At 41.2% G+C, this 16,458-nt stretch overlaps 1 protein-coding gene across 1 annotated transcript in view; it reads right to left on the reverse strand.

Moving 5' to 3' along the window:
* Positions 1-16,458, reverse strand: part of SYNE2 (spectrin repeat containing nuclear envelope protein 2) — a 1,750,628-nt gene that overhangs the window by 1,180,679 nt on the left and 553,491 nt on the right. Inside the window, exons 46-50 of the mRNA XM_086937933.1 lie at positions 14,194-14,472; positions 10,373-10,633; positions 6,383-6,664; positions 4,266-4,535; positions 2,000-2,281 (exon numbers count right to left, since the gene is read on the reverse strand). Of these exons, the coding sequence (XP_086794059.1) occupies positions 2,000-2,281; positions 4,266-4,535; positions 6,383-6,664; positions 10,373-10,633; positions 14,194-14,472 (1,374 nt within the window). The remainder of the gene's footprint in view (positions 1-1,999; positions 2,282-4,265; positions 4,536-6,382; positions 6,665-10,372; positions 10,634-14,193; positions 14,473-16,458) is intronic.

Raw genomic sequence — 16,458 nt, forward strand, 5'->3', positions numbered from 1 at the left:
GTGATTAGATTTAAGACGCTGAGTATACGTCTCGGACCTAGACGCATCCATCTAAGGCAACTGGTTAATTGGATGCACGCCTTTTATTTTGTTGTAATTTTCAGGTGACGGACACTTGCCGTCTTGGCCAACTCGATGCCCATGAAGCGCTAATTACCGCTTCAAGTGTAAGCCTTCTTTCGGTACTAGAACTTAGATGCCGTTCACTTCCAGTAATGCCTGGGCGTGTTGTGACGCCGCACTAGTAGTGGCGATTGCTCTCCCACACCTCCCCCTTCCTTTTCACGTGTCCCAACAACTAGTATACTAACTAAATGCTGGATTCATTTTTAGCACATCAACGCTCCGGTAATCACCGCCTGAGCACTACTGTCTGGTACCACAGACAGATCACGGGTACGACCTGATATTTTAGGTGTTCTACTATCACCTGAGTTTTGGTGTATCCACAGTATTTGTCAAAGTATGTACCCTTGTTTTGTCATCCCCAGTACGTATACCCAAACCTCTATATGTTTTTCTATTACAGGTTTTTCTCCTGACCCAGGAAAAAGCACATTTTTACACCAGACCACTATTTATGGTCTGTTTTTGAACGAGGGCTGGACGCGCCTTAGCGTGTGTGGACCACCCCGTTCAAGATACACGGTCCTGACGAAAACCAAAATTTTTTACAGATGGTTGAAACATGTAGACCTACTTTCAACTAACTCACATAGCACACTTGGCTATTTTTAAGTTTTTCACACTTCTCGAGGCACCAAAACCTTCCTAAATAGGCACTGGTGCCACAAATATATTTTAACAGGGCTCAGGCACTCCAGAATATTAATAATTATCACTGCATATTTTTGGATGGAATGGCTCTAAATTGGCAAAAAAAAGGGGGTAAAACGGCTGGGCGACATGTGCATGGTGGACGGCAAGTGTAAATCTTTTGTGGAATTAACTGATCAGTTTGGTCTACCCAGAAGCTATTTTTTTAAATTCTTACAAATTCGGGATTTTCTCACAAGACAAAAGTTAATTTTACAAAAGCAACAAGTTATCGAGGGGGTTAGTGGACAGGTGAAAATTGGTATTTTGTATAGAATGTTAGTAGAAGAGAAGTTGGACGATCTTGAGAAAATAAGGGTAAAATGGGTCAATAGCCTAGGGGATACAGAAGTAGTTGTGGAAGATCTTATCTTGTTGTCTAAAGAAGCTTTAATGTCAGCTAATCTAAAAGCACAATTCTTCAAAACCCTGTTTGACTTATATTATACGCCTGAACGCATGTCCAAATGGGGAGAGGGTTTTGATGGAAAATGTTTTCGGTGTAAAACTGACCACGCAGACAGCATACATATTTTTTTTTCTTGTCCTAGGTTGGCCGGATTTATAGAAGATATTGAAAAATATATGTCGTTGGTACTTAATGTTCACCTGACGATTACCCCTGCGATGTTAATATTGGGGAAAATTCCTAATGATAACCCTGCGGATAGATTATATTGTTTTCGCCATTTTCTTTTCTTTACAACGACTGTTGCACGAATGTGCATTGCTACTGAGTGGCTACAGGAAAAGCCACGGTTATTTCAACAATGGCGAGCACGAATGAATAGCCTATATAAATTGGAGTGGGGTCTTTTTTCAGTTTCTGGGTCTAGGAAAAAGAAGAAAATGGGTTTGAAAATCTGGGGGGCCTTCTCAGATTATTATGAAGATTGAGTACGCTATGAAACTTAAATTGTAATTATATTTATTTATTATAATGTGTTCTGTGCACATGTATAATTGAGTTCATGTTTTTGTTACTGGATGAACTAAGCCGATCTCCATATGTATTAGTTGATTTATCTCTTCTGTATCTTTTTTTTTTTGTATTACTTCATTTATCTACGATGATGTATTTATGCTGTGTATTTATGCTTTGAACCAATAAAATAAAATATTTAAAAAAAAGAATTATCACTGTAATGACACTTTGATGTTATAGAATATTATTACAGATTACCTCAAATGTTCCATCAGGTATTTTCTCTTTCCCATCAGTCTCTGTTTCAGAAGCAGGTGGTACAACCTCATTTACAGAAAATTCCTTGACTTTAGGTTCTTCATTTGAAATCTCTGGTTTTGCTGTGATGTTAGGCTCAGGCCTCTTGTCCAATGTGCCCTTTTTAAATGTTTCAATATCAACCTTAATAATATCCTGAATTGGGGAAGCTATGTCTTGTTTAGTTGATTCCTCTGACAACAGAACCTTTTCTGGTGTTTCTTCTTTATTGCTGACAGTAACCTGTTGTTTCCACAGAAACACAAAGACATAAGAAACCTTTAATTCCACACTATTATAACTATTATACAGTGGCAGAATGAACAAATGGCTGCAGCATGAAATGGCAAACAAGGACAATGAGTAAAGCATGGCTTTTATTAGTCTATGAAGTTCTCATTGAAGGAGCCATGGTCCTTGACATAACTAGATTCTAGTATTTGAGGTCAAGCCAACTACCACCTTTTATAGGAAAACAGCAAAAAAACATACAGAAATTTCTAATATAATTCCCTCACCAACATAAAGCATCAACAGCAAAATACCCTTTAGTACTTGACCCCCAATGCCCCTATGTCTAGCAAGTCTTGTAATCTAAACCTTCACATTATTTCTTTATCAGTCATAAATATATGGACCTAACTTTAGAAGTGGGCAGTAATAAGAAAGCTGCCACAAACTGGTTGCTATCCCATTTGCTCCTCTGTTGTATCCCTAGCCTCATTTAGCTTTTATTTTCTGAGGACAAACCTCCTTTTGAGAATTTGCCCTTATAAAAACTGCAGATAGACCATGGAAGGGTCAAACACTGAGCACCTGATTACGAGTGCAAGTGTTATTTAATGCAACTAATAAACAGTGATATCACAAGGTACGTTATTTATCAGGTGCAATAAATAACATTATTATGAGTCTTTGGGGAATAACAAGTGGATTTTGGTGTTTAACACCAAAATCTGCATGATAAAGTAAATACTGTATGCTTTTCCTTAGTTACATTTTGGTAGGTTTGACCGAAATTTTATAAAGGTGAGTTATTCAAAGCATCTGATAAGTGTCAGATGCATTGAGTATCTTCCAACCAGTAAACAGGGGTTTACGCATGGGTCTGAATTAACCAATCCACTCAATATTACAAATACCAAACAGTTAGGTAAATGAAGAACAGTGAAACCAAACTGTGATTAGGGACTAATTAGTAATGATTTGATTATTAAAAAGTCTCTGAACATATTTTGAATAAAACATTCTCAAATGTCTTAATTAATTTATTTGGATAACAATTATTTCAATTGAAGATATCTTCTGCCAGACAGAACAGATTTCATCAGAATTGTGCAAAAGGGCACTTCTGCAACATTGCACTATTATTTACACCAATGGAACAGTGGACAAAAAACATTTCAAAGAACTAACAAATGCAACCACAAGACGTTGCACTGTCAAGCAGGGCAAAGTATATAGTGTATGAGTAGGTCAGTGCAAAATAGCCTGACTCCAGTTAAATCAATGGCATGTAACTTCTCAGTAATTTATGAGTTGAAGATGAGGAAGCAGGACCCTAGGCATGTCTTTCAAATAAAGAATCTGCTTGACGACAGCAGGTATGATTTGAATTTTGGTGAGATTGTGTCAATATTAATTTGAAAAGGAGGTCAAGTGGAATCAAAGTAGTATACTTTAAAAAGAGATTTCTGCATGGCTGTATAACATTAAGAACACTTGGAAAGTGTTGTGGATCCTAGAGAGTGTCAGTCACCAATGTGCATTACGTATATATTTCAACTTGTATACTTATATCATAGCTTGGTGATTCACGGATGGTGAAGAGGCAGTATACAGGGATATGTTGAAACTCTTTTCTGGGGCAGCAGGAAACCTGGAAGCTTCAGAACTAGTAGGGTGGAGTTGGAGAGGAACTTGGACATCAGATACTTTGTGAAATGATGATAGGGAACCAGTATATTATTGTGTCAAGTCATATTTTTCCTATCCAACCTGATGTGACAAACTATCTCTTTTTTTCATAGAAAATACCAGTAACTCAATGTAATTGCTTCCATAAGACCTCTTTAGGCAAATCCCAATTCAATGGGCAGTAGAGGTAAAGTGATATCATTACATAAAGTATTGGCTATACTTGTGTACACAGCATGTATATTGTAGTAAGGACTACCATTGTTCAATACACTGGCATTTCATAGCATCCACAGCATCCTTTACATACCTCAAAGACTGGGCCAGACACATTTTCTTCAGCATCACTAGCTAGTGTAGAAACAGTTGACATCACCTCACTCACTGAAGTAGGCTTCTTTCCAGATTCTTTGAGAGAAAAGTCGAGTTTTGTTTTGACAATAACTCCCTGTTGAATTGTTTCCACTCCTGTCTTGATTATTTCCTGAACTGATGAAGAGGGAGTATCTTCTTTTGATTCCTCTATGGGGAGAATCTTCTCTGCTGTCCCTTCTACCTCAATGACAGACACCTGAGGTTGCTTCAAAATTAGAATTAATTAAGTAGTTGTAATGTGGCTCTTTTATTTTTAAACTTCACAATAAATTACATGACTAATAATGTTGATAACACAAATACGTTCATTCCATTTCTTCTGAAAACAAGGAAGATGACTCTTATTAGTTTGATGTAGAATTAGACACAATACTATTTGGAGTTATATATAACGGGAAATCATGCCATCTCATAGAGTAATAACCTGCTTTAAATGTGGTGGAACCTACTAGATCTGATATATGCCGTCTGTTTCCAAGGCATGCCTAGACTCTGAACACATTTGGTGCCAGATATATGACCGTTTTTTGCATTCGCAAATGGGAAATCGGCCCGTTTGCGACCGCAAAAAAGGGGTCTGAATTGTACAAATTCTATTTTGCGAGTAGCTGATTTGCAAAATAGCACTTGCGACTCATACTATTAGGAAGGGTTGTCCCTTTCCAATAGCGAGTCCCAGTGGAATGTACCATTGTTTTGTGACCGCATTTGCGACCGCAAAACACTCTCCCTTTATCACCTACTTCAAGTAGGTTGTAAGCCACTCACAAACAGGGAGGAGTCCAGATGAAACTGAAATATTTCATTTTCCTTTTACTGATTTATTTGAGTAACAGTAACAGACATGGTGGTCTACTGACCTCAGCAGGACAACATCCCTGGGAGTGCTAGCCATTCCTAATGGGGTAGAAAATTGCTCTTGCCTCATGAATATTAATGAGGCATGCAATTTGCGACCCTAATAGGAATCGCAAACAGTATCTGAGTAAGGTAAGCAAGGGCTGTTCAGAGATGACAGAGGTAGGTGCGCTTTGAAAATGGGAAAACAAGGAGCACTAGGATATGCAATTTGCTTCAAATTGTAAGGTCAAACGAGTGTTCAAACAGCAGAAACATTTTCAATTAAAGAAGGTGGTGAGGGGATACTAGGTGCAGTAAATTAGAGTGTAGAGGCTAGGAGCAAGCAAAGGTATGTTTTGGAGTTGAGGTATAGTAAACCAATCTTGCTTTGGAGAAGATAAATGGCATACTACCAAGAAAGCTAATTTGTTCTGTGATGCTGACTTGGGTAACAAAAACGTCTTAATAGGAATGAGCATCTTGTCTCCAGCTCAGATTTACACAGGTTACTTAATTTGATTGTAAAGAATCAGACTATGTTCTGTGACCCACAACAGACATGACGGACATGGCAGGGCCTATTGATGGGGAGAGGGAAATCAGAAGGATGAAACACAGAGATAGGGGGAGGAAAGAGAGACTAAGACTGTGAAGTAGATGAGATGGGAAGGTAAACAGAACCCAGGGAAAGATATAACCCAGGGACTCAGAGACATGGATGGTAGGGGCACAGATGGGAGAGGGTGCAGTGAGTAGCTGGGTAGAAGACCTAGGAAGGGACAAAGATGGGGATGGTGAAACAAATGGAGAAAGCATGGATGAATGGAGTGCAATGAGTGACACAGGACTGGAAATTGGTAATGAAGCAGAGAGATCTTCAGATGTAAGTGCTGACTTAGCAAGCACACCTTCCGTCATCAGTAAACCAAGTATATGTTTATTTGAACAGCAGTAAACATCAGTACACTAGGCATGTATTCCACTGGTTAGTGGGCGGATGACAGGAGGCCAATTTATTATAAAGTGATTTGGATAGCAGCCATGTTTACATTTTTAAGCCTTTTCCAGCTGCATACTGAATGTGGCACGGTGTAACATCCCCTTCCTCATGACTTGCAATATGGTGATTATTTAAAGTTGGCGGTATATTTCTGCCATACTATGGCTGACACTATTTTGACACATAGGCATTCTATAATGTTTGAAGATTACCTCAAACCTTTCCTTGGCCATGTCCACTTGTCCACCAATTACTTTTCCAGAAACAGCTGACACCATCCCGCTCTCTGAAACATCTTCTTTTTTATGTTCTTCATTAGAAATAGTAGGAGTTGTTGTGATAGAAGGTTCAGAGCCCTGTTTGATTTCTCCCTCTATAATTGTTTCAGTTTCAGCTTCCACCATTGTCAGAACTGGTGAATGTATGTATTTTTTAGATAATTCCTCTGAGGTCATAATCTCCTCCAATGTGTCATTTTCTTTGCGGTCATAGACCTGCAGAGATTCCAAAATCACAGAATTAGTTAACCATGCACAGTGGTGCTGAATAATTTTCAGAGCAGGGGTGCTGCCATCAGTGTTACATCACCAAGGTCATAGAAATTGTGAAAAACCCAAGCCTCACACAAAGAACAAGTGTAGCAAATGAGTCCTAACCATTCAGCAGGAGAGCAGTAAGGATGTGGCATAAAGCCAGTGGTGTATTTTGTAGTGCACTGTCGCAAATATATTAATATAGCATGGTATAATAGCGCATTTTCATTTACAGACAGCACATTTTTCATTGAAATGGCTGCTAAATTTTCACAGGCAGGCAGATTAACCGATATAAAGATACAGCAAACGTACAGCAATGTGTAGAAATTGGGTTTCAGCGACTTATGTTTGAACATCACTGAGTCAAGTGTATTGATATGCTTTGATCCTATTAACAATCGCAAACATCAAAAACAGAGCCTCATTTTTGCTTTATTGACTACTGATATAAGTTGAAATAGTTATATGATACATGGTATACAACGTTTACAACAGAAGTTTTACAACGCACTACCATTAGAACGCAGGCATTACCACGTATACCATTACAACGCATTGCGCTGGGGGGCGCTCTAGGATAGGGAATAAGTATAATTTTATATCCAACACCTTCCCTAGTGTCCACGGGGACTGGAGTTGGAATATAAAATTATACTTACCACTATCCAGCACCTCTAAGCGCTATGCGTTGTAACGGTATTCGTTGTAAATACCGCGTTGTAAAGGAATGCGTGGTAACAGTATGCGTTGTCACGTCATACATCCATGATACATTTTCATCTATCCTACTGCCTTTCCTATCAAACTCCCTGTCTTTCAGCAAGATTGCCGTATAGTTCACTTTAAAAAAAACTCTTACTTTGCAGAAGAAAACGAAAAGTAAACATCAATTTCTATGTTAAACGAATAAGCAGCAGTCAAGTCAGAAGATATAGCTATGACATTTGACCTCTGGCTTTGAAGGCACAGCACATAAAACAAGAAAAATACCAAGTTCTAAGGCATGTTCATTTTCCATTCACCTTCTAGCCCTAGCTAGTGGCGTAGCAAGGGGGTGGGGTGGGGGCGGGGGGTGGCAGTCTTCCTGGGCGTCAAATGCTTTGGGGGCGCCACTCTTACCTACCATTTAAGGCGGCAATGGCAATCAGAAGTATTACCAGCACCCCCTTCAATGTGGCCACGGGGCAGCAAGCCCACGGATCGCCACCGGAAACCATTGGTCTAGTTACGCCACTGGCCCTAGCATGGTTATATCAACGAGTGCCTATGACCATACAGTACCTTTCTACATTCTATTTCATCATATAAACGCAGATTCAACTTAATAAGTGAATTTAACATAACAAAGCAAATACGGGAGGGGAAAAGTTCATTCTCATTCGCTCAAGAAGCTCCCTCCGATGACCACTGTTCTGCAATAACAGATTCCAGTCTGTGAGACCAAGGAAACTATAGCCTTTTAAAGGAAATAGATTAAATCATATCGTTTCAAATATGCTCTTCTAACATATAACTATTCTATAATATAATTCAAGTACTAACCGCAAACTACCATAAAAAACTCGACCTCACAGTATTTCCAGATAAATTAAACTATCTATAACTATATATAAATTTAACTATCTGACCAAATGCCTTGAAAAGACCACAATGCAGTCTATGTGTGGTTTAAAAATATAATAGCCACACCAAGAAAATGAAAACAAACACAGAAGGCAAACTACAGTGAGACATGCAATGGGTTTTGGCTATTAGAAAGGCTGGATATGTTTTGAATAGAACATGCTGAACAGAGGCTTAATGAATTTGGTAGAACTTCTTATTTTTTTTTTACTTAGGGCGGTGATAATATGTCTGGTACCAGGGTGTCTGTTTCGAACCACAGACATGAAATTTTGACCTAGCCCCATTGCAATGTTGTACTATTATTTACCCAAAAGGGCTTGCTCAAAAATTGACATTTGCAATGACTAATAAGTTCAAACAGAATATGTTGGCGTCGTCAATTAATACAAAGGATGTTTTTATGCCGGTAGGTCATTGCACACAAAACTGCAACATAGGGACTAGAGCATTAGCCTAATCCAATCCTTAGGTCATTTATAAATTGGGGCATAAGGGAGAGGAACCCCAAGTACATCTCCAAAAACTAAAGTGGACTTGAGGACACCAAATGTGATATAAACTTTAAAGAGATAGTGTCAAGATGTGGGGTGGGAATCTAAATAGGAAGCGAGGTGTAAACAAGGTCAACTCTTAAACAGAAACATCAGGGTGGTTATAAAACAACAGGTATATTGTAAATGCTAGCGACAAATCAGCAATGTGTTATATTGATATATTTGATAGAATATTTTTATTTTTCTAAATTAAGTGTTCACTGTTGGGGCTGGAACAGGTAGAGCTTGAATGTGTGACCTAGCATGGCAGGACACCTGCTAGGTTAAAAACTTGAAGGCTGGTGCTGAAGAAGCCTGGACTTCAAGCATGGCATGAATTGTTGAGAGCAAGGGATCAGTAGTGTGCTACCTAGGATTTATGAAAAGGAATTTGTGAGAGGATTTGTGCGAGGAATATTTTCAAATTGAAGATGGAAGAGGGCAGATAGCAAGGAGGTTTATCAGAATTCTAAGAGTGGTTTGAGCTGGGGTGAAAGGGCAAAATAAAGACAGAGAGTAACTTATTTTTGTCATATAATTTTTGGGGATATCCAGCCTGATGTTATTCTGAAATTTCACACATTTTTAGTCATGTCAAATTTTCATGTATCTACACTGATGCTTTCTCCACAACTTTACATGTTTGTTCTCTTTTGCCATGGAAAATAACAGCACCCAGATTTTCTAAGCCCTTGTATTGACCTTGCATCACACAAAACGGCATAAGGCAAAACAAAAACTAAAGTGATACTTACTAAGCCACACAAAGCCACCTTGTGTGGCTGTGCTTGGCTTGAGAATGATAGAGCAATGCATGGCATCGTAATTCACTGCCTAGCATTATTCTGCGTGGGCAAGGTGGTCCATTGGTGAACTGTGTGGGCGTACCTACATATTCACTCATCGATTTTGGCCCATTCCCAGATATACTAAGGGTAGTAAACCTTGGAAAGCAACACAATGCTGTGACATCCCAACAAAGGCGTAGAAGGAGAACTTTGTTTATTTCTCCTTGCCTCTATCTATGCGTGCTGCATTTTGCAACACATAGAAAGAGGAAAATGCCTCTGAGGATTGTTTTTGTGCAGGAAGATGTCCCTTCCTGCACAAAAAGAATCCTGCTTGTAACACGGGCACCGTTGCACCACGGTGCAAAGGTGACTTCATTGGTGCTAGGCTGCTGCACACAGTGCGCCAACACAGAGAGAGAGACAGGATGTACCATATCTTAGTAAATATGGAGCATTACTGCTCTCTCTATTTGACGGAGAGTAGCAAGTTGTCTCGCTGCATTGCATCAATGTTAGTAAATCTGACACCAAGTGTTGAAGATATTTGGGAATGATAGCTTCAGCCAAAATACAACTATCTGTTTAAAATGGAAGTGGAAGATGCATTCCTATCAGAAATTATGAAGGTGTTGGCTGTAGTTGTGCACACAATACGTCATGAAGTGAGGAGGAGTATTTTTAACACAGCAATACTTTATAGCATTCTTTCATCATACCTCTGATAATCTACCAGGCACTTGCTCTTCAGCGGAAGTGACTACAGGAAAACCAGTTGACACAACCTTGCTTGCTGACAAATCCTTCTTTCCAGATTCTTCATGAGAAACGTCGATTTTTGTTTTGAAGGAGACTCCCCATTGAATTGTTTCCATTCCAGCCATAATCATTTCCTGAACTGAGGATGAAGCTGCATCTTTAGCTGTTTCCTCTGGGGGTAGGATTTTCTCCACCATGTATTCTCCCTTGCTGACAGACACCTGTAGTTTTACAAAATTCACAATTTGCGTTTTTAAGAAATATTTTCCTTCTAAACTATTATAGAAATGAATGGCAGACATCATGGCTACTAAGTTTGAATAACAGAATAAATATATATATATATATATTCATTTTTCTTTCACATCGTGCAAGCTAAACTCTTGTCATATATATTTAAAATACTACTGGAAGATCAAGTTAAGGAAAGGAAAGTCAGTTCCAAGGGGAATGATCTAATTTCAAATTATGAGGCACCTTCTCCTTGAATAAAATGTTCTTTGCTACCCAGGCATGGTCAATTGCCACAAACATTCTGTAACTTAATGCAAGATTGTTCAGCATCCATCACAGCACTGCAGAGGAAGATATGCCTATCTTACCTCCCGCAGTTCCGTGAAGATGTGAGGATATGAGGCAAAAGTTGAATTTTAAGTTACGAAGATGAGAACGCATTGGGGCATGCTGTAAGTTTTGTATTGGAAAGAGAAGGATGTTAGGACATCGAAAATGCTTCAAATTGAACGGCTTAAAGTTGTTCAGATATCTGGGTCATATGAAACCTTGATGGAGCAAGGATTCGCACGTAAAGCGACTTGCTCACATTCAAGAACCTCACATAACTCGTAACGTCATTAACCGACCCGTTTTGTCATTAATATTGCACTTTCACACTACACGCGGGTGTCCCAGAGATGCTTGCCTATGTGTCTATTAATCATAACGATGCTTGCAACTGACTTGGTCGCTGCTATGCGGGATTTCAGTCTGCGCATGCGTCGGTCATACCCATGTGATGTGACGCACTCGCAGTTCTGGAGGGATTTTTCACACATCCGCAATACTGCTAAATATGTCCGCTTTGTCTTTAACATGCGCTCTGCTTGCTACTGACGCTTTTGCCCAGCTGTCTATTTCTGCGTAATCTCTAATGTTATAGATATTATAAAGTAAGGGGTGCAGTGTAGCTAATCATGGTGTACAGTGTATTCACTTGTTCTGTGTTTCTAATTTGTTTTCGCTTACTTTTCATGTACCGCTTATCTGTGGGCCTGGGAGTGGGGAGCCGCTCCATCTTTGAAACCCATGACACCCTAATCACGCGATGAGGGAAAAGCCGAACTGTGCAGAAGCGAAACCAAGCCAGCTGGCTTCTGAAGCTGAGATGCGCCTGGGAAAGTCACCCTTGCACCAGGAGAAGATTTCGGCTGTACCTAAAACTGTTACAAATGTATATTCTTATGTGTGTCCCATTGTTTTACACCTTCCATATGCCATGGGAACTGGAATGTAAGGGGTGGGTACAAAAATTGAATATTCATGGTGGGAACCCAGAATTTTAGGTGGTGACAATGACCTAACCACCTCTCTTGACCAATCCAAAGTTGGGGATCCTGTCACTTGCAACATTTGTGGGTGGTCTAGGGACCCGAAAACAGTATAACTAGCCTAGTTTTAGCTAGAAAATGTGTCCGACTTGTCCGAGTAGCAGACCTGTCACCGACCCTACGAATTCTATAGGTGATTGATACAGAGAGCTGAGGAGCACTCTGTCCGTAATTTCCACAAACTCCAAGGGGTGGAATAGTCTTAAGTGCTGGCGAAGCACTTTGCTGGGAGATTCGAGAACCCAATCGGGGTTACTGGCGGATTCCGTGCAGAGAGGGAGTAGCGCAGGCGTTGCGTCCGAAGCTGCAGGTGTTGGTCGTGCCCATTGGTGAACCCAGTCCTGATCCAAATCCTGAGGGGTATCCTGTCCCGACTGTCCATGAGCTGTACCTGCTCGCCTACTGGCATCCTAAGTCCTTGAGGGTCCTTGTCCTCGCCTTTTCCCAAACTGACCCGTGGCAAGGGTTAGTCCTCATTCCTGTCCTAGGTAAATATATATTTGTAGGTGTCCGTCTATCTATCCTCTTTTGCTTCCCTCTTTAATAAAGTATTCTTGCCCGTATTATATCCTCTGACTTTTCCAAATTCACATGCTATTTTTGTATTAGTTATGTTCCATTTTTCCCTGACCTATAGGACATTATTGAAACGGTTTACTTAATTGGTGTGATCTAAATGTTACTTGAGTTTGGCATTTTTTGCTTAAATTAGCAGTTAGACTAAGATCAGTTTGAATCACTTGTAGGAATTTAGAAATCCACTGACTAATATGTTTTAAACTCACTTACCTTAGTATAAGCCTGAATTCTGAATAGCATGTTCCCTGTTACCCTTACCCTGTAGTTTTCACTCGCACTCAATGGTGCTTGCTCTCATTCATAGTTACATTATAGTTATAATTCTGATTATTGATATTCTAATCTGTATCAATTATATTCTCATGGCAGTTGGATTTTGAAACTTACTATATAAAGTCTTTAAACCCCTTCAGGTGTCTGTGGTTATTACAAAAGGTATAAATGTTATTTAATGTATAAGGTATATTTGCTAGTCTTATCTCCTACCCACTAATAGCTCCTGATCTATCGTAAACATAGGTACCTGTGTCAAGGTGGTAAGTCAGGAACTCTAGTAAAAGTGGTAAGAAAAACCACATTGAATTACTGATGGTGTTGTGTAAAATCGCCCGATTCACAAAAATACAGTCATAAACACGTCATGGGCCCGAGTGCGTGAAATCTGGTGAAATAAAGAGTCGGGCGACCTGCGCGCTCTATCAACCTGTTAGCCAAAGACATCCTGGTTGAGCTTGACACTTTAAGTTTGGGCAAGATTTGACCCGATGTACCAGAACTGACCGTGGTAAACCAAGCTTACTTCTCTGCCACAGGGCTAAAATGGGGAACGCTGCAGGACAGAGAGAAGGGAAAACATTAACAGGATGAAATGCAAAGAGGGGGCTGACAGGGACACAGGCATGGAGGAGAGGCGAGATACCTGAGAATACAATGTGGATGGGATGTGGTGGGAGAGGGCAGGCAGGAAAAGATATGGAGAGGGAAACAGGGGGTCCGAATACAAAAGGGAAAGAGAAGAGTGGTAGGCAAGGCATAAGATGGAAGAGGTTAGTAGAACGACGAAGAGCGAATGAGGTTCAAATGCATGAGAGAAGAATGGATGGGAGGAGAGAGTGACACAGGGACTGGAAACAGGTAGCAAGAAGAAGGGTCACATGGACAGATGCAAGTGTTGACTCTGCAAGACAACCTCCAATCAGCAGTAAGCCAGGCCTATTTTAAATTGAGGCTTTGATAGATTGCAGGACCTCAGGCATGTAGTCCAATAGAGGGCAAGGGCATAGGACAGGACTGTACTGCATTTTTAATTGAATGTGATATCAGGAATCCTGAACTCTCTGGGATTTTACATGTGAGCGGGTATGGTTACGGACACTGGATACATTTTGGACAGAGGAGGAAAAAATGGTTAACATCTGCACCAAATCAAAATATGGCATTGCATCAGAGTTCACCAACCTTTTAAAGCACTCAACAAAATAATCGTAATGTCATTACCCTGAATATGTATAGTTGTGGAGAGAAACTTTTTCTTGCATAAGAAAGATCACCACTTTTTTAATACATTGGCATTTTAGATTACTTTTCAACGTTACCTCAAATGTTGCACTGGGCATTTTCTCTCGCACGTCACTTGCTGTTTCAGAACAAGCTGGAACCACCTTGGTTTCTGAAACATCCTTTTTGTTAGGTTCTTCATGGGAAATCTCTGGTCTTGCTTGGATGGAAGGCTCTGGTGCCTGGTCAAACGTTCTCTGTTTAATAGTTTCAGTGTCAGCCTCAATCATGTCCTGAACGTCTGAAGGAGAGTGGTGTTCAGACTCCTCCGAAGGTTGACTCCTCTTTGGCATTTCCTCTTTCTTGCTGACAGACACCTGTAGCATGTAAAATGTAACAGAGTTAATGCAGGATACAGTGGCATTACTCAGTCTATATACTAAATAATGGCAGATTCCACTTAATAAATGAAAGCAACACAACCTTGAAAACAAAGGAGGCCTAAAGAATATCTTAACTTTATTTAATATTTAGTCATTCTTTTCATACATTTGGGAACATTTATTATAGGAACGGAATGAAGTAGGAATAAGAGGGTGGTTTAGTATCTCAGAAACAGAGTACTTTGCAGGCCCAGGAGTTAATGGAAGTGGGGGAACTAAAGTACTTCATATTCAATAGGTTCAGTCCAAGGCCTTACTTCAGTGAGACTTTTCAGAGTTCCATTATTACTGAAGTAGAGTGTGTGTGATTAGGTCAGTGCGATTATGAGAAAGGAGTGTGTAGTATTAGCTATAGCACATGTTTCCTTCTCAGAGCAACAGTTTGCTGCTGGTTTTCTTAGGCATGTCCAATTAAATGTCATCTGTTGTTTGAGTTTAGTTTCAGACCTCCATGGCTGTAGTGGCTATGTAAGGAAGTAGATACCATTTCCTCTACAGGGTATATAGCTTTCCAAGCATGAGCTACAACCAACCAAGAAACAGATTACTTTAGTAAGTAGGTGTTCCAACATCTTACGAGGCAGCTCTGCCTTTCTCACATCAGTGCCTCTCTCACAAAAAGTAGATTTAGATCTGGAATTAGATTATTTTATTTGGGTCGGATTGGAGTGTGCTAGGCATTTATAATTACCAATAAGAACTTAGTGAAGTGCATCCTGCTCAACACCCGCTCCATCCACAGACACGCCGTGGAACTCTGGGACCTGCTCGACACGACTGCACCAGACGTCGCCTTCCTCACCGAAACCTGGATGAATGCCTCCTCAGCGCCCAACATCGCCATAGCCATCCCGGACGGATACAAGATCACCCGGAAGGACCGCATCAACCAGACGGGAGGAGGCATCGCCATCATACACAAGAACACCATCCGCATCTCAACTAACTCCGACGATACCTTCACCGCCGCTGAACACCTGCACTACCAGATATACACTGACCCCAAGACCACCCTACGCGGCACCCTCATCTACAGACCACCGGGACCACGCACACAATTCAGCGAAGACATCGCAGACTTCATTAGCCCGCACGCCCTTCCCTCCGCCAACTACATCCTCCTAGGAGACCTCAACTTTCACCTGGAGAACAACAACGACAGAAACACCACCGCCCTGCTGGACAACCTCGCCAACCTCGGACTCAAGCAACTAGTGAACACCCCCACCCACTACGCCGGCCACACGCTCGACCCAGTCTTCACATCCAGCAAGCACATCTCCTTCAGCCACACCACCGGACTCCACTGGACCGACCACAGCTGCGTCCACTTCAGCTTCAATAAAACCACGACGCACCACCACCTGCAACAGGTCCCCCGCCGATGCTGGAGCAAGATCACCGCCGAGCAGCTCACCGCCTCCCTCAGCCAGAACACTCCCACCAGCACAACGGACCCCAACGAAGCAGCCAGCAACCTCACCAAGTGGCTGACCGCCTGCGCCGAGGACTTCGCACCACTAAAGAACCATCCCAGCAGACACGGCAGCAAAAAAAAACCCTGGTTCACCGACGAACTCAAGGAATCCAAGAAGAACTGCTGCACCCTCGAGAAAGCCTGGCGGCTCGACCACACCACAGACAACAGGACTGCCCTCAAGCACGCCATCTGCAAACACCATCAGCTGATCTGCGCCACCAAGAAGACGGCACTCAAAGAACAACTGGACAATAACACCCACGACAGCAAGGAACTCTTCAGCATCGTCAAAGAGTTCTCCAACCCCAGCGCCGGAAACAACGACATCACTCCCTCGCAAGACCTCTGCAACTCACTCGCCTCGTTCTTCCACCGCAAGATCGCCGACATACACAACAGCTTCGACGCACAGACCACGCACCCTACCACCGAACCAACGC

This window comes from Lissotriton vulgaris, chromosome 9 (genome assembly GCF_964263255.1).
Source record: "Lissotriton vulgaris chromosome 9, aLisVul1.2, whole genome shotgun sequence".
Lineage (NCBI taxonomy): Eukaryota > Metazoa > Chordata > Amphibia > Caudata > Salamandridae > Lissotriton > Lissotriton vulgaris.